At 38.1% G+C, this 20487-nt stretch overlaps 1 protein-coding gene across 4 annotated transcripts in view; it reads right to left on the reverse strand.

The window, feature by feature from the left end:
* Positions 1-20487, reverse strand: part of ZNF521 (zinc finger protein 521) — a 305371-nt gene that overhangs the window by 122693 nt on the left and 162191 nt on the right. For 3 of the 4 annotated variants that reach the window (XM_070452765.1, XM_070452762.1, XM_070452764.1), the window contains one exon: positions 16212-16296. In XM_070452765.1, coding sequence (XP_070308866.1) covers positions 16212-16296 — 85 coding nt within the window. The remainder of the gene's footprint in view (positions 1-16211; positions 16297-20487) is intronic. The other variant, XM_070452763.1, reaches the window with a different exon arrangement.

The raw sequence follows: 20487 nt of genomic DNA on the forward strand, positions 1-20487 counted from the left end.
TTAAGCTTTGTTTCTTGCCCCAAACAAACCCCAGACCCTCTGAAGTGTATTTCTTATGATTTACACTTCTGTATGTGATCATTTGTTAATCCTCTACCCAGAGGCAGTTGGAATTTTGTTTGAGATTATACCACACAGCACTTCAAAAACCAGTTGCTGATGCTGGTAGTGATATGTGTGTGTGTTCATGTGCATGTGTTTGTATATGTATGTGTGTGTGTATTTTAAATTTAGGAAAGTCCTGTTTCGTGCACAGAGCTATCTTGGAATTTTGAGCGTACAAGTTTGTTATTCTGAGCCATTTGATTAAATTTAACCACAGGAAACTCTTCCAAGTCCTAATGAAGCAGCAATTACATCTAAAAAGGGAGCCAAGCCAAAAAACATCCTTTTCCAATATCTCTCTTTCAAACATCAGACTCCAATATAAGCTCCATGGTTTTCATTTCACTTTTATACCATCTCTCTAAGCTGCTGGAAACATGTTAAACACAAGACAGGGAGTGGTGCACCCGTAGGTCTTTGGTGAAGAGAGCTGGCAGTGATTCTACACACAGATATGTATGCATGTGTATGCATGCATGCGCGCACACACACACAGACTTAAATACACAAAGTACACGAATTTCTTTTAAAGAAAGGCCACTAAGAATTAGAAAACTCTAGTTACTGACAGAAAATTTGAATTAGAATTCAGAAATCAGCCCTACAATCTAAGAACTTTGCAATGAACAGGTTTTAAATTTTAATTTGTAACATAACATGTGCTAGTTCAAGACACAGATTAGGTAAAACAGACCTTTAAAGAATGTTAAAATTACATTTTTCCTAAGAGATAACAAGCTATTTTTTGCCTCTAAACAAACCAGTTCAACTTGGAAGATGGTCATTTTTTCATAAAAGACACACATACTTGCACGCAATTTTACTGTGTTGTTACTAAGTTAAATTAAAGCTGTTCCAATAACTGAAGAATTTACAGCTAACCGAAAGAGCCTGGCCAGAGAATGCAACCTCAATGCTATTGCCAGGTTTCCAACACCCTATTTATCCCATGTGATAGTGCACTTCAGCATAATAATGTGAAGATCCTAGGATGCAGCAGACACAGAAATAATGTCAAAAGCAATTCTTCACATTTGGATCAGACCACATCAACTGCAAAGAGTGAACTTAAACATGAAAATGCAATTTGCTCCTTCTAAAGTATACATTTTTGCCTCTTGCAAAAAAAAAAAAAAAAAACCCATACCACATTCATTTCCAACACCTCGAGGTAAAGAGAATGGCATCTATCACAAGTGCAGAGAATGTCTAAAGGATTTAGAAGCAATCTTTTCATAATGCTTCTTTGGGTGAGGAAGTAGAGTTATGAGTCACTCAAAATTCATAAAGATTATTAAGTTTACATCTGCACGGAAGATTGGCCACCACTGCATCTCTCAGCTAGACTTGACAGCCTCCCTGCCCAACTCTACTGAGAATAAGTCTCTGGTTCAGGCCATTCATTCATTTTGTGGCATTAGGGCTCCAGTGTATAAGATGAAGAGTCTGTCCCATTCAAAAATCAAACAAACAAAAACAAGCAACAAACAAATGGCCTCCAGGGGAACAAGGATACAATATCATCACTGAACTCAGGTACTCATTCTATCAGTAACCCTTCATGGAAGTAATTTTTAACAAGGAAGTTTTTATTTCAGCAAGTTTACTCTAGATTATCAACTTGTGTGTTTGTGCCTGCTGGGCTATTTGAATGATTATCTTGTCCCTCAGTACCCTCAGCCAGGACCGACTGGGCACCCACGGCCATGACCCCTCATGGTAAGGAAGCTTCCTAACAACAGTCAGCTTTCCTGCTTGATGAATTCCAAGCTCACAGCTCATCTAAACTGAGCCTATGGGCTGCACGGTTTTCTCTCTCTCTGCATTGGTCTACAGAAAGTTATGAAACGTATTTTTCTAGTCCTCCCAGGAGCAAGGCCAGGTTTACAATTTGACCTCAGAAACACAGCAGTCCTGCAAAACCAGACAGCACTGAGTATTAGTGTTCTCTGCTTGGCCCAGCACAAACCATACCAGGCGGCGCCGAGCAGTGTTGTTTGTGGGAAATGACAAGCAATGGATCAGTGGGAGAAAAAGAATGGGATTTAATCATATAAAAATATCCCAGGCACACAGCTCCTTTTCAGCAAGCTGCCCACCTCAGCTGAGGGTCCAGTGTGCTTCTGAAACTAACCACTTGTCATTTAAAAGGGAGCCACCGAGCCAGATCTTTTGATCAGATTAAGTTACAGGATTCTCAACACACCCAGAGATGCTCCTTCTCGGCATGTCCATATGCACACCCCCAGAATGATTTTAAAGGCACATACAGAAAGACCTAGGTATGTATCAGATAGATGTCTTAGATGGGTGAGACACGATCCTGGGAACAGGGCAGGCTCATGTGAAAGACTGTCACAGACTAATTAAGGACACTGCTGCTGAAAATGGAAGGCTGACCCTGCAGTCTTATTTACACAATTTCCAGCCAGAGGGCTGTGAAGTGGAGCCCCAGTGGGGGCATTCTATCCGAAACCCAAGGGCACCCACATTAAGGAAACTGGTGTAAATGAATCCCTTTGCACAATGAGAGAAGACAAGACACCAATACTTCAGTTCTGTTGGTATGGAATCTATGTGCTCATCCCCTTGGATTCAACATAACAAGACACGGTTATCTCTTTATTTTATTATTATTAATTGTACTTCCATATGCATTCGTTTAGAAGCAGGACATTTTGTGGCAAGAATGATCAGGCTTTTTAGACAGAAGGCAGTGATTCAAAAACTGCAAAACTTCAGCTTTCAAAAATAGCCTAAGTGACCTCTTGCAGTAGTCTGACCACTCCACAGCAAGCAGGAGGCAACCCCTGTGAAGAGCGAATTCTGGCAAAGTTCTCTCTTCACAGATGATGCACAGCTTAAGCTATAATGAGTTTTTGGGTTACAAATGCTGAACGCATTAATATTCCTTGATGATAATTATCACAGGATAAGCACCTTTCCCAATGTGAGTAGCATAAAGCAACTGAAGCAGCATTTTTACCACATTTGAAACAAGCTGGAAAATGGGATTTTCTAGTCTTGTAACCTGGGGTCAACGTACATCAAGCACTGCATATTAAACACACCTATATAAGAACCCTGCATCACTTTCCTTCCCTTCTGCTTCATGTATACCTAAAGCTGTCTCCTTTATCCATCCTTCATTATGAAATTCTTGCTACGAATGTACATGTGATATACATAATTCGACAAAGAAATGTATTTCCTCCAATCGCATGAATCCTAGGTTTCTTCTTATGAGAATACAAATAGCAAATAAGATCAGTAAGCCATGCTTTACAGATGACATGAGTCTCTGTGCAGTTTGAATGAATACTGTGGTCACTGGCTGCATATAAAACAGGGTGAAAATCAGAATTGAGCAAACAGGCTCTTAGAAGAACCAGATGTGTTACACAAGACAAACAACCAGCCTTTATCTTTATACTTTCAAAACTAATAGTACTCTTAAGCACTGAAAGGTTTACGTGTAAATTCTAAGTCACTAACATGATGACAATTATGATGTCAGCAGCGTATTTACTGGCAATATGTTCACTAAGGATCTTGGAAACCAATTTCCATTCCAGATTAAAAGAGCAATTATTGTTATTTGGATAATAACCATCAAATATTATAAGGAAAGATTAAAAAAGATGATCCATTTTGCATTTATCAGTGTTGTACAACAGTATCTGTCTAATGTTTGGTACTTGCCATAGCATACCCAAAACAGGTGCTAAGAAGACTTCACTTACTATAGACCCCAATCTGATTTGATAATATATTCTGAACAAACTATAAATTGGTTTTCCTCATCTCTTTTTCTCTCCCTCTATTCAGTGAAAAAGAAAAAATGTCTATTATAAAGCTTGACTGAGATACTAGGAATGGCTCAAAATCAGTACAATATAAGAGCCTCCTTTTTCAAAAACATGCTATAATATCATTTTAAGACTCTATGTAAATAATCCCAACAGCACCTTGACTTAACAGTGACAAAATGAAAGCTAGGTCGAACCCTTAATCCAAAGAATGTGAACTGATTTAGGAATTTTCGTAGGTGTGAATCTCTCGAACTCATTTTCACCATGTTACCCACACTTCATTTAGATAATATGCCACGCTACAACTGTCTCAAGTTCTGTAACATCATTTTAACTTATGTGCTGCAAAAATGTCTTCAAATCCCATTTGAATAGATGGCAGGGTTATGAGGGAACCTTTACTAAATATTTAACAGCACTATTGGCTTATTAAATACTATAATGTGAGAGCCATGAAAGCATGATATACAGTGCTTGCTTTTTTCTAAAACTTAATGCTTCTGCTCATTTTGAACACTCTGCAAGCCCATTCATCAGCAGAACTGATGCATTTTAAAAAGTCCTCATTTACTAGCAGATAAATGTGGTTAGAGAGCCTTTTTAGAGGAGAAATGACTGGAAACCTATTTGGTTTTACTGTACAAAATTTGCTTTGCTCTGGCCTAGCAAAAAAGAAACCTCACAAAACATTTAAAAGCCTATTTTGAAAAAGCACGCAAAGCAACACAGTTGGAAATAAAAGAAAGTAGGGGGTATTTTCAATTCACAGGAATATACATACACCAAAACAAGGCAATAGATTTACAAACAGCTGATCAAATACATATATTCATCCAGCCTGGAAACAATATCTCAAATGCACATCATATAATGAGATTGTCCACTGAAATGCTGCTTTTGACTATGACATTGTTGGCAGATAATTTCACTTGCAACTATTCATAATTGCATTAAAAAACAGGTTAATACAATTTTTGCCTTTAGCTTGTTAAGATATTTTAAACTAAAACTATGCTTTTTTAAAAAAGAAAAAAGCTGATCGGAAATCTTATAGCCTGTTGCAGTGGGTAGAAAGTAAGAATTCTCTCTGAAAAGATATTTCTATTCACATAGAGATATGCTATAGCCTAAAGAACACCCCTTGCCACTGGAGGTCTGCAGAGTGAGCATTTATCCTGTAAACACTGTAACAGTGATCGTCTGTCCTCCCCTGTTCTCAGTGGAGAGTCTTGCTTTGGAGAATGTCTTGCGGTGACTTACTAAATTCAGGCTATTTCAATTAGTATTACTGCACATTAAAAATTAATTGCATTACTGAGTGGATTAAGGTTTAAATTTCAATGCTACAGTATGTGCATGAGAAATGACAGCTCAAAATCAATGCCCCTTGGCCTGCAATCGGAAGGGTGTATACTTGAACAGCGCGGGCCTGGCGTCACTGGCTGAACCATTTTAAAAGACTTGATAGTTCAATTGAAGGTGTGTCAGCTCTAATTCTACATTTTAGTTTGAATGCTGCGCAGCAGCCCAGCCTTATAAAAAGAAAAACAGAACAAGAGTTGCCCTAACCATTTGGAAAAACAAATGGACACAGGTACTAAAATTTTAACAGAAGAGGGGTTAGACTGTCACCCCAAATTTACAAAGAATAACTCTCAAGCTAAAACCTTGTTCATAACTCTGTTTAATAAGAACATGAGATCCCTGACTGAAATCCACACTATTTTTTATCAGTTACTGAGCCACAGTGGTTGGTCAGGGTTAGGAAGTCGGCTATTCTGTAAAGTATGTGCGCGCTCAGTTACTCAGTCACGTCTGACTCTTCTGCAAGCCAGGTACCGCGGCCCTCCAGGCTCCTCGCTCCGTGGGATTTCCCAGGGAAGAACCCTGCAGCAGGTTGCCATTTCCCCCTCCAGGGGATCTTCCCGACCCAGGGATCGAACCTGTGTCTCCAGCATTGGCAGGCGGATTCTTTACCACTAAGCCACCTGGGAAGCCCCTATTTTGTAAAGAGATAATACTCATATGTACAATACTCACAATAACTTTATTCTGTGTTTTAAGGAAGCTCAAGAAGATACAGAAAATACCAATCTTTCCCTAAACAGTGATCCTGCATTTAAGCCCCCAGTAAATTATTAAATCTTTCTGGGGGAAGGGTCAAATGAATTGATCATCCTGAGGGTGAATTTATAACATCTAGATGAGACATATGAAAAGAAATGGGTCATTTTTATTCACCGTAAATGTGTTCTTCTAAGAAGATGAAGATGAGGAACATTATGAACAGGGTCGACAGCGTAAAGAGGCATCAATAAGGTCCCACCAAGCCACCCAGGGACCCGGGTTTGGAACTGAACGGTGATTGGTATGGGCTAAGAGAAAAAACTCGCTGCCTGCAGCGTTCCTTAAGATCCCCTCTGTGTTGCACCGGTGGCCAGGAGCAAGTTCACCGGCAAGAGAGTAAAGGAGATGGGAAGTAATAATAACAATAAAAAGAATAATCTGGTGCAAATGGACCCTAAGGTGTAGTAGTGATCCCCGTGCAACAATCACCCTTCACTGCAATTTACTGATGTGGCTTCATTACAATACAGCATATAAAGGGGCAACGTACCATGTGGACTCTTTGAAAGCTGTGTGGTTTGAAGCAGCACACGCCACCCTAGCAGGCGCTGCTTGGGGAGCTAGGTCAGATTGGGCAAAAGTGAAATTCCCTGCAAAAAAAATTAAATAGAGATGCAACATGTGTACAGCTTGGTGATGTGTGGGGGGAGGGCGGGGTAAGAGGATAAAAGGTTAGCAGGGAAAGGTGTTTCCTTTGTGAACTATTAAAGGCATTTCAAATTAATCTGAATTAAAACATCCTCTGAAGAGGTAACAAGTTGTGGCTCTGTTAAAAGGAAAAGATAAAGGATGTGATGTTTCCTGTTTGGGAAAGAGAAACCAGCCCTCTGTTTCCTATTCTGATTCGCTGTGAAATGAACTTAAACTGTGCTCTTAGGTGAACTTCAGCGCTGTGCATTCAGGCTACTGTTATTTAAAAGGAGAACCTGACTGGCTTTTCCCATTCTCGCCTGCTTCAGCTGAAGGTCTTAGTTTTCAGCCAGTGCTCAGAAGATGCTGAAGCAATGTGTTAAGGGGAAAAAAAGAGATTCTTTCCTCACCAAGGATCATTGAGTATGTCATTGGTTAATTCTTGTTCTATGCTCCTCATTAGCATGACTCTCAAGTTTCTGGTTATCATATCCGAAATATTAAGACATAATAACTACGAAGGTGCAGATAATTGGATATTAACCAGAACATACTTGACTGGGCAGGAGGTAGGGCCCTGCTTAAACTAATCCTGAAATATATTAATCACCAATTAATGAAAGGGTTTCGAATTCATTTTCTATTACAGAACACCTCCGAGTATCTAAGCTTTTTCTAACAAAATGACTTGGAATAACAAGGTAGAAATAAGGAATACGGCCATCTGATGGTAGCTTGAATTAATTCTTCACAGCCTGTTGTCAAGTAATCATGAAAACTACAGTTCAAGCCTTGATTACAGTTATGAAGCCTGATGGGAAGAAGTGGGGACAATTTCCAGTGTTCAGTGGCTTTGGTTTCAATTCCAAATTTATTCCTTTCAACGGCAGAGCCCTGGCTAAATATTTCAGCAGAGAGCTGTCATAATATTGTCTGAGTCTTTCAGCTTAGGCAGACCTTGAGCCCTCCAAGCTAACAACAGATGTACTCTTAAAACCAATTAATAGGAGCCTGAGAGGTCTAGCAAAGGCATGCTCTGTACATAGTAAACAGGAAGTAGTAAGAAGGTGATGAATATATTGCAGGATTAAAAACCTTGACTAAGCAGTGATCGAAAAGTCACCACCACGTAGATGGAAATAAAGTAATGCTGAGAAAAGAAAACAGAAAAAAAAAAGAAAGAAAACAGGAGGAGGACCATAGAAGGGAAGTCAGTCGTTATAAAACCCCCCACTAAGCTTCCCAGAAAAACTTCTGCACCTATTTCACTGAGTTAGAGAAATGGCTACCAAAACGCCATTCATCTTTAAAAAATTTTCTCAGGACATTATTCTCACAAACAGATTCTCATATCTTTTCCTATGTAAAACTGTGGCTCCCAGATTCTAGGAAAAAAAGATTTACACATTTTTACATCAGAGAAAATAAGGTGTTTGGCTGAATGCAACATAAGTCAGGGACTGAAATAATGCCATCTCTCCGTTTTCCCTGCCTTAAGTCACTTGACGTGATGAACATTGTAAGAAAACTCCTATTATCTCAGAGTTTTCTTTTTACTTCTGTTGGGGGTTGAATTTAATTTTAATAGTTCTTAAATAAGCACTCACGGCGGATGAACCAAGATACACAGGCAAGTCGGCCCTTTTATCAACAATTTTGCCATAGAAATACACAAACATTTCAATGGCTCTTCATTAGCAAACAAATCAACAAGTGATATTTTAATGCCTGACTTTATTCCATCTCTGTGGGGACTGTAGTTGAGAGTGTGATGTACAGTACAGAGAAAAGAATCATCAGCCACAGCGTCCCAGGGCTCTCTCCATTGAGGACTTCGCAGCCTCCGCTTAAAGAGTGCATTTAATTGACTGATAGACAGTAGCTTCTTTGTTCACAGAAGACAGCGAAGTAATGGCAGCTTGAAAATCGTACCATCTACAGGGTCTCCTGAGACTAGTAACAGGGGGATATGTGTCAGGAATAAATAAATAATCTAATTATTAAGCCACTTCCTGTCAAGTTAACTCCAATTTGTTGGCTTTTGAAGGCAACAAAACGAGGCATTTTTCCTCATTATGCTTCTCTTTTTATACCAGTGGTAATCACAGGCGGATTAAAGGGTGCCTGATTGCTTTTCTTTCTTTCTTTTTTTTTTTTTTTTGTCAAGGAACTGAGAAGCAGCCAACAGTACAGAAAAACAGAGTTGGGGTTAGAAGAAATTTCATGCTTGTCTCCTTTCCAGCTCCCTAACAGCCCACACGGCTGCCCCATACAGAGCCGCCAGCTGTACAGCAAATGTGTACCCTCCAACTGAGGCCTACCGGGCCACAGGCGCCGTTCTGAGAGCTGTGAGATACCTTGCAATCTTGGCAGGTAGCTGCTGCTGTCATAGGCATAATTCTAAAGGTGACCTAGGAAGCTCATCAGCTCACCAAACGCAACAATATGAGCCGCTGAAGTTCAACACCCACTCTCCACATCCCTTTGTTTACTTGCTAGGAATGGCCCTGCGACCAGGAAATCACCTATGGAAATAGGTCATCAGCCACCTTTTCTCTTGATGCGTCTGAACTGATCCTGCGGAATTAGGTCATGATGCCTACGCGTATCTGGGTCTGTGTATGTGTGTTGTGTGTGTGTGTGTGTAGGATCCCTCTATTTATCTTTGGTGGATGACTTTACCCGCCCTCCATTCAGAAATGTTTTGCAAACTTCATGCAGAAGCAGATAATCACCCCCATTTGATAATCAACATATCTAATGGTGAGTGGACGGGTATGCCCTGTGGGATATTCTCCAGCAAATCAAAGTGTGTTAGTCACTCAGTCATGTCTGACTCTTTGTGACCCCATGGACTGTAGCCCGCCAGGCTCCTCTGTCCATGGGATTTCCCAGGCAAGAATACTGGAGTGGGTTGCCATTCCCTTCTCCAGGGGATCTTCCCGACCCAGGGATGGAACCTGGGACTTCTGCATTGCAGGCAGATTCTTTACCACCTGAGCCTCCAGGGAAGTCAAAGGAGAGGACAAAACCAGAGCCAGAAGCCCCACCAGCATGTCTCAGACAGTCACATGGAACTTTCCATCTGGCACAGACTCTGCCCAGTGTCTCTGTACAGAGCCTAGGAAGGCAGGCTGGCATCTCCGTAATTCTGCTTGGGAACAACATTCTTATGAAGTCTCTTTTAGGACCATGTGTTCTAAAAAGGAACAAGAAACTGGATCTTCCATCTGTCAGTGGGCTCAGTGAAAACCCCCAGCCTCAGGGAAAACATGACGAGAAATGTCTGAGAAGCTTTCTTAAGGGCTTATAAGTTAGAAACTCCACTAACCACCAGTACTTTTCACTCTTGTAAATTAATGCTGCTAGACGCAGGCTAAAACACAAAACAAGGGTTAATATTCTGGTGTGTCTTTTAATAGCTTAACACTGACATAAGAGAGAGGCCCCAAAGATTTTCCTGAAAAGTGGCTTCAGAATCCAAAGAATCAAGATGAGCTCTTGAAGACTGGATCTTATTCCAAAAAGATTTTTTTTTTAAGGTCTTTTTGCTTTCATATTAAACTGTCTTTGTTTTTAGGAAGGCTGATAGTATAGAGGAGCTTGGTCATTTCTGTGTCCCCACTTTGCACTCGTTCAACAGTGTAGCCGTGTTCTATTTATGCCCGTGTATGTCCTTTTTGAATATATCCTGAATTTTTGTTAAATTGCGCAGATAATTAAACCCTCTTCATATTTACAGTCTGCTTCATTGGTACCATGAATTCTGTTTTCAGTTACTGTCTGCGGATTCCCTCTCTGAACGATTTCATACGAAGCAATAACACTTCATTTTACATAAGTTTTATCTGATGTCCCCATACAGAGCTGCCAGCTGCCAGCAAATGTGCGGTTCTCAAACTGAGGCCTGCCGGGCCACAGGCGCCGTGCGGAGAGCTGTGAGGCATCTTGCTGTCACTGGCAAGCTTTCTTTGCCATCGCTGTGACCATCACCCCACACTGCACACAACTTAAAATCATCTGATTATTAGAATTTGTGGCCCACACTCCGTTTTATCCTTTATTTAAATCTATCCCCAGATCACACATTTGTTTAAATGTTTTGGCTGGTTTACAAATCATGCCGCCATCTGCACAGTAGGTGTGACACCATTTTTTTTTAGACCAAAGTTACGTGGCAAACAAAGATAAAGTCATTTGAAATGCTTTGGTGTTTGTTATTCTGCCGGGCTCACTTGGACCAACTCGAAGAAATAAATAGAATTATCTGTGTAAATCGATGAACATCTATGAAAAACAACACCCAGCAGAATGCCGAGCTTGCTCCATTACCTACGTTAATATCATGACAGCTGAGGAGAGATGACCTGGCCCACTTCTCATCTCTCCTGTACAGATGGCTATTAAAGAGAAAGTATCCCTTTTGTATGGTCCATGTAGAAACCCTTTATGGGCTTTTCAAATAAGCCAGCATTGCCCACATGAGGGTAGCTTTCTGTTACCATTAAACTGCCCAGATTTCATCTTTTTTAATCCAGCTCTTGATGAAATTAGCCAGTATTTCAACATATTTAACACCAAATGCTTATTTCTTAATTCCCTGAGTTTTGTAAGCAATCAACTGAAGATGACTTAAAAAAATTCAATAGTCTTCTCATTTAGAGCTCATGTAAACTCCAGAGAACTTACGGACTTTGAGCTTCTCAGGACAGTGCAGGTAGACACACATATAGAAACAGCGACTCATATACACATTGTTGTAGATCCACCATAATCATGTTTTTTAAAAAGCACTCAATGAGAGCTTAGCATTTAAACAGCAACATGCCTCTTTATCTTCCTATGCAGAGATACATATCTTTGGATATTTCCCCTTCAGACACATAAAATCCCAAACCACTACAAACCTCAAAATATTGGTTTTAGTCTATTCTGACGCAAGAGCACTCCAGTTGGAATGTTTCAGAAGTGATGCTGAATATTACAAAACTAATGATGATGAGTCGCATAGCACACCATCTACCAAAGAAACAGAAGGAAAAGGATGCCATTTGTGACCTTGGGCATCAAGCAAATTTCAGAATATATGAATGTCACTTGCCACAAGCACAGGCAGAAATCTCAGCACATTGTACAAAACTGACCTATGCATTTTTTCTATCTTAATATCAGTGATTTATATCACATGGAACAAAATACATAGGGTAGGTATTATCCTGTGTGCACTGCAGAAAGCTTGAATCCTTTCCTTGATATTTTAAAAATTGCAACTATCATAAAGCATGGAGTATTAGAGATTTGAATAAAATTAGTCAATATCTATGCATCCATGTTTTTATATTAGATGTCGTTTATAGTCCCAAATTCTAGTTTTGCTTCACTAAGAGTAAATACATTTACTGCTTCCAATGCACTAAGTGTCACCCTGATCCATCTGGGACACATCTGTTACTGACTTTTTGTTGATTTCCCCCTTTTTTTCCAAGAGTATACTCTGCCACCTTAGCTACAATTGTGCTATTCCAACTGGTCTTTCTGATCATATGAAAAACAAACTTAATAAGTAATCATTTCTAAGCCAATTTTAAACAATTCTTAGGTAAATGGTTTGTACTCATTCCCTCCAGATTCTCCATCCAAGAACTTTGAAAGCAAGGGCTGGAAATGGCTATGCTATACCCTGGCCACTTGTCCTCCAAAGGCTATGACCGTAGCAATCAATTCCAAGGATAATGGTATTTCTCCCCTTTGATCATTTCTTTGTCAAGCTGACTGGCCTTCGATGGTGAGCTTACTGCTGGTTGTCTACCACCAGCCGCTCGCAATTTGCTCACTCTGTTTCATGAGACAGTTGTTTGTGGCTGTTTGGAACACATTGGTCTCTTTGGGGATTTATGCGCTAGCTGCAATGCCAACCTCTGTAGTGATAAAAATTTCTTTCGAACTAAAATAGATAATTAGAGGCTGGTAATTATTGGTCAAGAATTATCAGAGTGAAAAAAATTAAGCTTCTCATAAATAGTTCTTGGCAATGTCATCTCTTTATATTATCGTATGCCTAACAACCCTTTATTCAGAGCACTTACAAATTTACTCTACTGCTGTTGAGCCTCATAATTTTATATGAGGCAATCCCTTTGCTGGGTGAAACACATTTACATTCTCTGGTCTCATCACTATCTGTGCTAATCCATACCAAATAATAATAATAATAGAAATATCAAAGGGGGGGAAACAATAAATATTTACTGTGCTGATAGAAGGAGAGTGAACGATGAATTAAAGGACACAGTGCCCAATGGCTTCTTTCTGCATTCTCAGGTCAAAAGCCAATGTAAACTATGGGAAAGAAACAAAGGAAGACCAGAAAAAATGTTTCATCTGTGCAGACTTTAAAAGAGGGAAATCTTTCCCCCAGGAAAGCTGTTAAAGCGTTTTGTAGCTCTTGGAGGGGGTTGGTGTGTGTGTACGTGTGTGTGTGGGTAAAGAAGAGAAACCTCTAAATACTCGCTGGTCTGATTTCTTACTGAAACTGTGTCAAAATGCGATCGAGAGTGAGGTTTTCTTTTTTCCTTAATAGACATAAGTCAAATCCCCAATGCATGTTTATTGAGTAATTATTCCTGCAACTCAAAGCACGTGTCCACACCTCACTGCAAAATGGCACTTCGGCACAGCATCTCCAGTGTATACCTGGTGGAAACACTGATGGGTTTCCTTTCACAAATGTCCCTGGCCAACAGACTGAGACCAGCACATCCAGAAAGAAGCGTGGAGGATCCCTGACATTGAGACTGCATTAAAACATGTGTGCTATGTAGAAGCAAATGCAAATGACTTGGTCAAAGAAGGAATTTAAAGTCACACTTCATTGGGTCATCTGCAGACCCTGTTTTCCATCAGGTGACATAATCTCTCCTCCAGACTGATTGAAATGGAAAACAAAATCTGTAAAAACACTATAGGCCCTCTTAACAAAAAGAGTAAGAGGCTTTTCAGATAGCCTCTAATCCCTCTTCCTTGCTAAATGTCCAGTTGAGATTATTTTTTGATTAGACAAAAAAACATATACAGATACACAACCTAAAAATACCTACCCTCAATGGAGGTATTTTAGCCAAAAGAATCATGCTGCCTGGCTCATTTGAAAAACTAAGCATCACACTGGGATTTTAAAAAGGGATATCTTAGCCTTTGTGACATCCTCCTGGTACACATTCTCTCTCTCTAGATACTAACAATGCAGAGGGGAAGAAATATAAGGACCTGGATACATGGTCAACAGTTATAACAATTAAATGGCTACTATTCTTTTGTTTAGGCCTCAAGTATAAGAGAATTACATATTTTATTATTAAAAAATAGCATGAATATTAACTACCTAGGCCCTCTGTGAAAAGGAATAGAATTTTCTTCTCTGATGGAAGGTGAATTGTTAAACGTTCAGATCCCAAGAGGAGGTGAGTGTCATATTAATCCACCATAAGGTAGAGGCGGGGAAGCTTTGGGAAAATACTAATGATGCAAGGAATATTAAGAGAAATAGCAAATGAAAGGTATAAAGCAATTTTTAAAAAGGACCAGGCCAAATCAATGAACATTTTGGACAAATGATACTAAAATAAAAAATTCTTCTCATGCTCAGCATTCCATTCAGATTCTACTTGGCAAAAGAACATTAATAATGTGTTGAAAATATATTCCATTTGTTCAGCTGGGCCCTGGGATAAATAATAAATCCAGAACCAAAAACAAGTTTACAAAGAATAAAACTAATCAGAAGCACAATGTTCCACTAAATTTTCCATAAGCTGCAAACTTCCAAGAAATATTTTCACTAACACCCTTGTAAAACTGTGGCCTAATGCAGAATCATGACTGACTGCCACCAGTAAGCTTTACTCAAGAAATAAAGAGATGGAAAATATTAACACTCATATTTGGAAAGACAAATTCATTTTTTCTAACCCATGTGTTTCCCCCCATGCCAGTCCATTTTGAAAGTTTACATAGAGTATTTTTTGGAATCCAAAACAGAAAGGAAAACGTAAGAAACATTTCAGTCTCTCTTACATGTTCTCATTATCTTCTGAACACTCAGTAAAACTGTCAATGTTATTCTGGCACATTTAAGAGTATTTCCATTTAATGCGGAGGAAACTCACTAGTAATATTAGTACTTATATCTGGAAAATATAGAGGAAAAAGTAACCTATATTTTAGCTGTTAGGTATAAGCTGCATATCGTATAATTAAACACTTAGTCTTTTGTAAACTGTAATCCTCCTAAAGATCATCATTAGAAAACTATAAAGCAAATCCTACTAAAAACCTATTAATAAACTTTCCAACATGCTTTTGACTTCATCTTCATTAATAGGTACAAGGTCATTAGAAATTTTGTTACAGCTGGTTGTAAGGATCAGTAATTATAATTGGAGCAACCCTTCTATTGCACCCTCTTAGAATGCAGCTGATCAGGTGTATGATAAAACTTGTTTACCCCTGAAAAGGAGTTCAGAGTTTAAAATGCTGAATTTTCTTTCCTAAGAGTTTGATAGACAGAGAGCATGAGGTTGATCACACTTTTGAAATACCATATCACAATAATTTATGATATTATAAAATACCATGAAAGTAGTATGAAATAAAAAAAAACTCACATCATGTAAAAACACAAATGAGTGACAAAAATAGTATAAAGTAATAGCAATTGTCATTTTACTAGTAGAAAAAGATCTGCTTGATAAAGTTTAATTGGCTGGTAAAATTCTTAGTGTTATTATGAAGTGCTTATCAAATTAAAACATAGGAGGTAACCCCAGAGGAATTAAGGGATAATGGGACAATAAGAGTAAGTGAAAAAATTATCCTTTTAGCTGTAGCCCATGTGAAAAATGCAAAATCCCTGAAAACACAGGCTTAGAGTAACCTCAGAGATCTTTACCCGAACTGCTTTTATAAAAATCTGCATAAAATTTGGTGGGGAATAAAAAATGATGACTGAATTCTTTACATGATCTTTATGATCATGATTATTTCCAGGCTGTTGAAACCATACATATAAAATTATTTTATGGCAATTTAAATTATTTATGTTTCCCTATCACAAAAACTCACCACTTTAGATTTGGATACAAAGATGCTTAAGCAACACACAGCAGTGCCATTACCATAATAACTTCTGAAATTAAAACCTGTCTAAAACTCTATGGAAAGCTAACATCCAGTTCATTAACCATTCCTGTTAGTTTTCAATAATGCAAAAATGATTAGAAGTTTAATTTGTTAATCACCTGTGTTTTGACTGGCAGTAGATATATAATCCTCTGCAGAAGTCTAAACTAGCCCTTGCAGAAAATAAAATGTGCTAATGCCTTATCAGGCCTAATAATAGTAATAAAAAAAATCAATCATGCCTAGGTAAATCATTGATGGCTGAACAATTAATTCATCTTTAACTCTGTTTAATTATATAGGCATTGTACACAAGGAAGAGGAAAATCTGTCTATAAGAAGGTTCGGAGTGTCACTTACCAATCATGTGATTTGCAACATGCACCTGAATATCCCATTCATTGTAGAAAACCATCTGACACTTGATGCACTGATAGGTCTTCTTCTGAGAAAACAAGTATAAACAGAATTACTTAGACACATGCATATTTTTATTTTTTTCTTTAGGAAAACAAAAAACAAAAAAACCAACCCTACCTGATCACAGAATTTTCCCGAGACCATGGTCTTATATATGTTGTTAACTAAACATCTGTAGGGCCACGTGGGCAAAATTCTGTGAGTTCCCTACTATGACCCATGGCTTGATCCAACCATTATGATTTTCGTTGCAAACAGTTGGAAGAAATGAAGACACATAATTATAGTACAATACATGTTTAAAGATTCCTACTTTATAAAAACAGAAGTTGGTATTGAAAATACATGTAAAGCGTGGCTGAGTTTCAGAAACCTGTGTCTTTGAGGATCAGGCACACTTTCATTCTGAACAACATAACTGCAGGGTTGCTTCAAGATACCCACACAAAACAGCCAGTAAGTGAAGATTCACAAAATCTAGCTAAGAGATTTAGAGACGATAATTTTTAGCTGAAGTATGAAATTTAGATGATGTTTCAGAACTTGCTGAACACTAGCATTTAAATACATATCTCCTATAAAGAAATCATGTCATATTGAACATTCTAAAACCGTTTCATCATTACACAAAAGTCTTGTGAATAGACAGAACAGGATTTATTATAATTCTTGTACCATAAATAAAGAAACTGAGGTCCAGGGAAGTAGAATAATGTGTCTAGTGTCACAGTGCCTTACAGCTGGGAAGAGAAATAAGTTCTCTCTCTCTTTTTCCCCCAAACTTTAAACTTTCTATTTTGTATTAGGGTACAGCCGATTAACAATGTTGTGGGAGTTTCAGGTGATTAGTGAAAGGACTCAGTCATACATATACATGCATCCATTCTCCCCCAAATCCCCTCTCCCATCTAGGCTAGCACATAACACTGAACAGAGTTCATTGTGCTACACAGTAGGTCTTTGTTGGTTATCCATTTTAAATATAGAAATGTGTACATGACCTTCCCAAAGTCCCTATTTTTTCCTTCTGACAACCATAAGTTTGTTTCTTAAGTAAGAAAAACACTGACAATCACCAAGGAGGATTTACTGCGCTGAGCTGTAAATGTGAGTCTCTTTCTGTTTTCTTTTTTTTTTTCCATTTATTTTTATTAGTTGGAGGCTAATTACTTTACATCATTGCAGTGGTTTTTGTCATACATTGAAATGAATTAGCCATGGATTTACATGTATTCCCCATCCTGATCCCCCCTCCCACCTCCCTCTCCACCCGATCCCTCTGGGTCTTCCCAATGTACCAGGCCTGAGCACTTGTCTCATGCACCCAACCTGGGCTGGTGATCTGTTTCACCCTAGATAATATACATGTTTCGTGTTTTCTAAGTTCATTTGTATAATTTCTTTTTAAATTCCACCTAAAAGGGATGTCATACAATATTTCTCCTTCTCTATCTGACTTACTTCATTCAGTATGACACTCTTCAGGAAATAAATTCTCAATTCTAAAAGTAGGGCTCTCTGATAAAGTCAGCCTTTACGATTCTTCATCTTTATCTCCATGTCCCCTATATGGCTTAGTACATATTAGATGAACTCAATAAGTAAAGTATTGCTTTTAAGTTTTCCAGAACACAGTTACATAATTGCCTTTATGATGAAACTTGATAGTTACAATTAAAAACCACCTTGGAAAACAAAATAAAGCATTATGAAATAATCCATTTGAAACTCTCCCGAAAGTGAGAAAACGACATTTGTAAAATCACATCAATGACAGTTTGTTAAGACTTTCTTACAGAATTACCACTTCATTGGCAGTCATATAAAATTGCTTTACTAATGGTACCAAGAGAAAATATCAGTCTGTCAACTGCAATTAATTTTAAAGAACTCAACAAAATCAAAGTTAAGCAAAAAAAAAAAAAAAAAAGTCGCATCCTTTTATTAGTAGTTAAAATGATAAATGCTTTTAAAGTAAAGTTTTCTTAATTATTTTCTCTTAACATAGTATTTGCTTCTGTGTCAGAGGATGGTATTCCTTGAACAACACAGAAATGCAGGCTGATTTCCAGCAGACGCTTTCTACATAATCTAATAGGCCTTGTACATTAGGCATGTTGTGAATTGAGTGTGCTGGGTCTAAATTTAACACGGACTTGAAAAACCCTGACAATCACCAAGGAAGATTTACTGCGCTGAGCTGTTTGCAAGATGCTTTTGATGGTGACATATAGAGCAACATGTGTTGTGTAAATAACATCGCTCCCTTTTTTAACAATATTTCCCTTTAGAACTAGTTAGAAAATATTTCTTACTCCCAGATGACCTACATTATATATTGTTTATTAGCATACTTCCAGCATCATTCCTGATATGTGACCTTGCTGAAAAACAAAGAAACATAAACTTAATGGCTAGTCTTTTCTCTTGTTAGCACAGTAAAACATACAATATGTCGAAAACTGTCTCCAAAAATGATGACTGATGAATATGTTGGTGGAATATACTAGGGCTTTTTTTTTCCTTTGTCTAATAATAAAGAATAAAATCACTTGACAAGCCAAAATAATAAAATACCAGCACTTACTACTGCCTTCAAAATGAACTGACACATTGGAAGCTCTGTGTATATCAGTTTTCTTTATCACTGAAAGAAAATGCTTTTGTCACTACTGCTGATGATTCAAATACTAATTCTACTCTGAAGACAATATCTAAAATGTTACTTTCTATTAAGAGAGTCATAGTCTGATGTACAAGCTCTTAAATTTGGGACTAGATAGAGTAAGAATTTAATGTGATCAAAAGTACGGTCTTAAAATGCTATAACTTAAACTTCATCTCGTCAGACATCTCATATCTCCTAAATAAAAAGCAGTGATACAGAAATTTGGATGTGCTGTGGTTTTCTTTTTAAAGCTTTGGTATAAAATTCTTTTTTTTTTTCCCCTTGGTTTGGGATTGACATGCACACAGTGCTGGGTTTAAAATGGATAACTAATAAGACCCACTGTATAGCACAGGTAACTGTGCTCGATATAATGCAACAACCTAAATTGGAAAAGAATTTGAAAAAGAATGGATATGTGTAAATGAATAACTGAATTACTTTGCTGTACATCTGAAACTAACACACTAGTGTTAATCACCTATACTCCAATATAAAATAAGAAGTTAAAAAAATAATAAAATCTATTTAAAAATAACAGACATAAAAAATAGCCCATACAGACTACTAAAAAATAAAATTCATTTTTTACCCTCAAATTTTTTAAACTAATGTTAAAATTACCTTTAAAACATTCCTTATTATAATTATAGGCTCTTATTCCTTTTTGTAATTATAGACTCTTATTCCTTATTATAATTACAAAATATATAATTATATATTATAATTTAGCAAAATATTTGAGAGACCCCTGCCTCTATATCATCTTTAAGTAAAGTGACACACACCATCTTTAAGCAACGTGACTGTTAACTTCTGGAAGTGTTGGCCCCGGGGGCTCATGCCCTTGGAGGTAGTCATTGTAGCTCTGTACAGCTGAGTTTATGAAGGAATTCTTCCTCATTCTCAGCCCAAATCGATTTTTCTGCTACTTTGACTCGATGGTCCTAGGTTCAGGCTCTGAAGCTATAAAGAACCAGTTGAGTTGAGCTTCTTGTCGATAGTGACAGTAACAGGAACCCCTTTGTAGACTGAAAATAGAGGTTCGGCTTAAGAAATGCTTTAAGCAACTTTCACCAGCCTTGTTACTTTCTTCCACGTTAGTTTTTTCAATAAATAGAGCTCTAAATCAAGCACAATACTCCCCGGACACCCTGGCCCAGAGTAAAGAAGGACTGTCCCCTCCAGCAGGACAATTGCTTCCATCTATATGGGCTCCCCTGGTGGCTCAGATGGTAAAGAATCTGCCTGCAATGCAGGAGACCTGGGTTCAATCCCTGGGTCGGGAAGAAGAAAATAGAATCCCACTCCAGCATTCTTGCCTGGAGAATTCCATGGACACAGGAGCCTGGTGGGCTATAGTCCATGGGGTCGCAAAAGAGTCGGACATCACTGAGTGACTAACACTTCCATCTATATAGAGGACAGCCAAAGAAAGTCAAGTGAGATCATTTCTTTTAAAAGCACATAAAAGTAGAAACAGAACTTCCATTGTTTGGGCTCCAGATTGGCCTTTATCAACGCTTAAGTTGTCAATTTACTTGAAAT

This window comes from Odocoileus virginianus, chromosome 22 (genome assembly GCF_023699985.2).
Source record: "Odocoileus virginianus isolate 20LAN1187 ecotype Illinois chromosome 22, Ovbor_1.2, whole genome shotgun sequence".
NCBI lineage: Eukaryota > Metazoa > Chordata > Mammalia > Artiodactyla > Cervidae > Odocoileus > Odocoileus virginianus.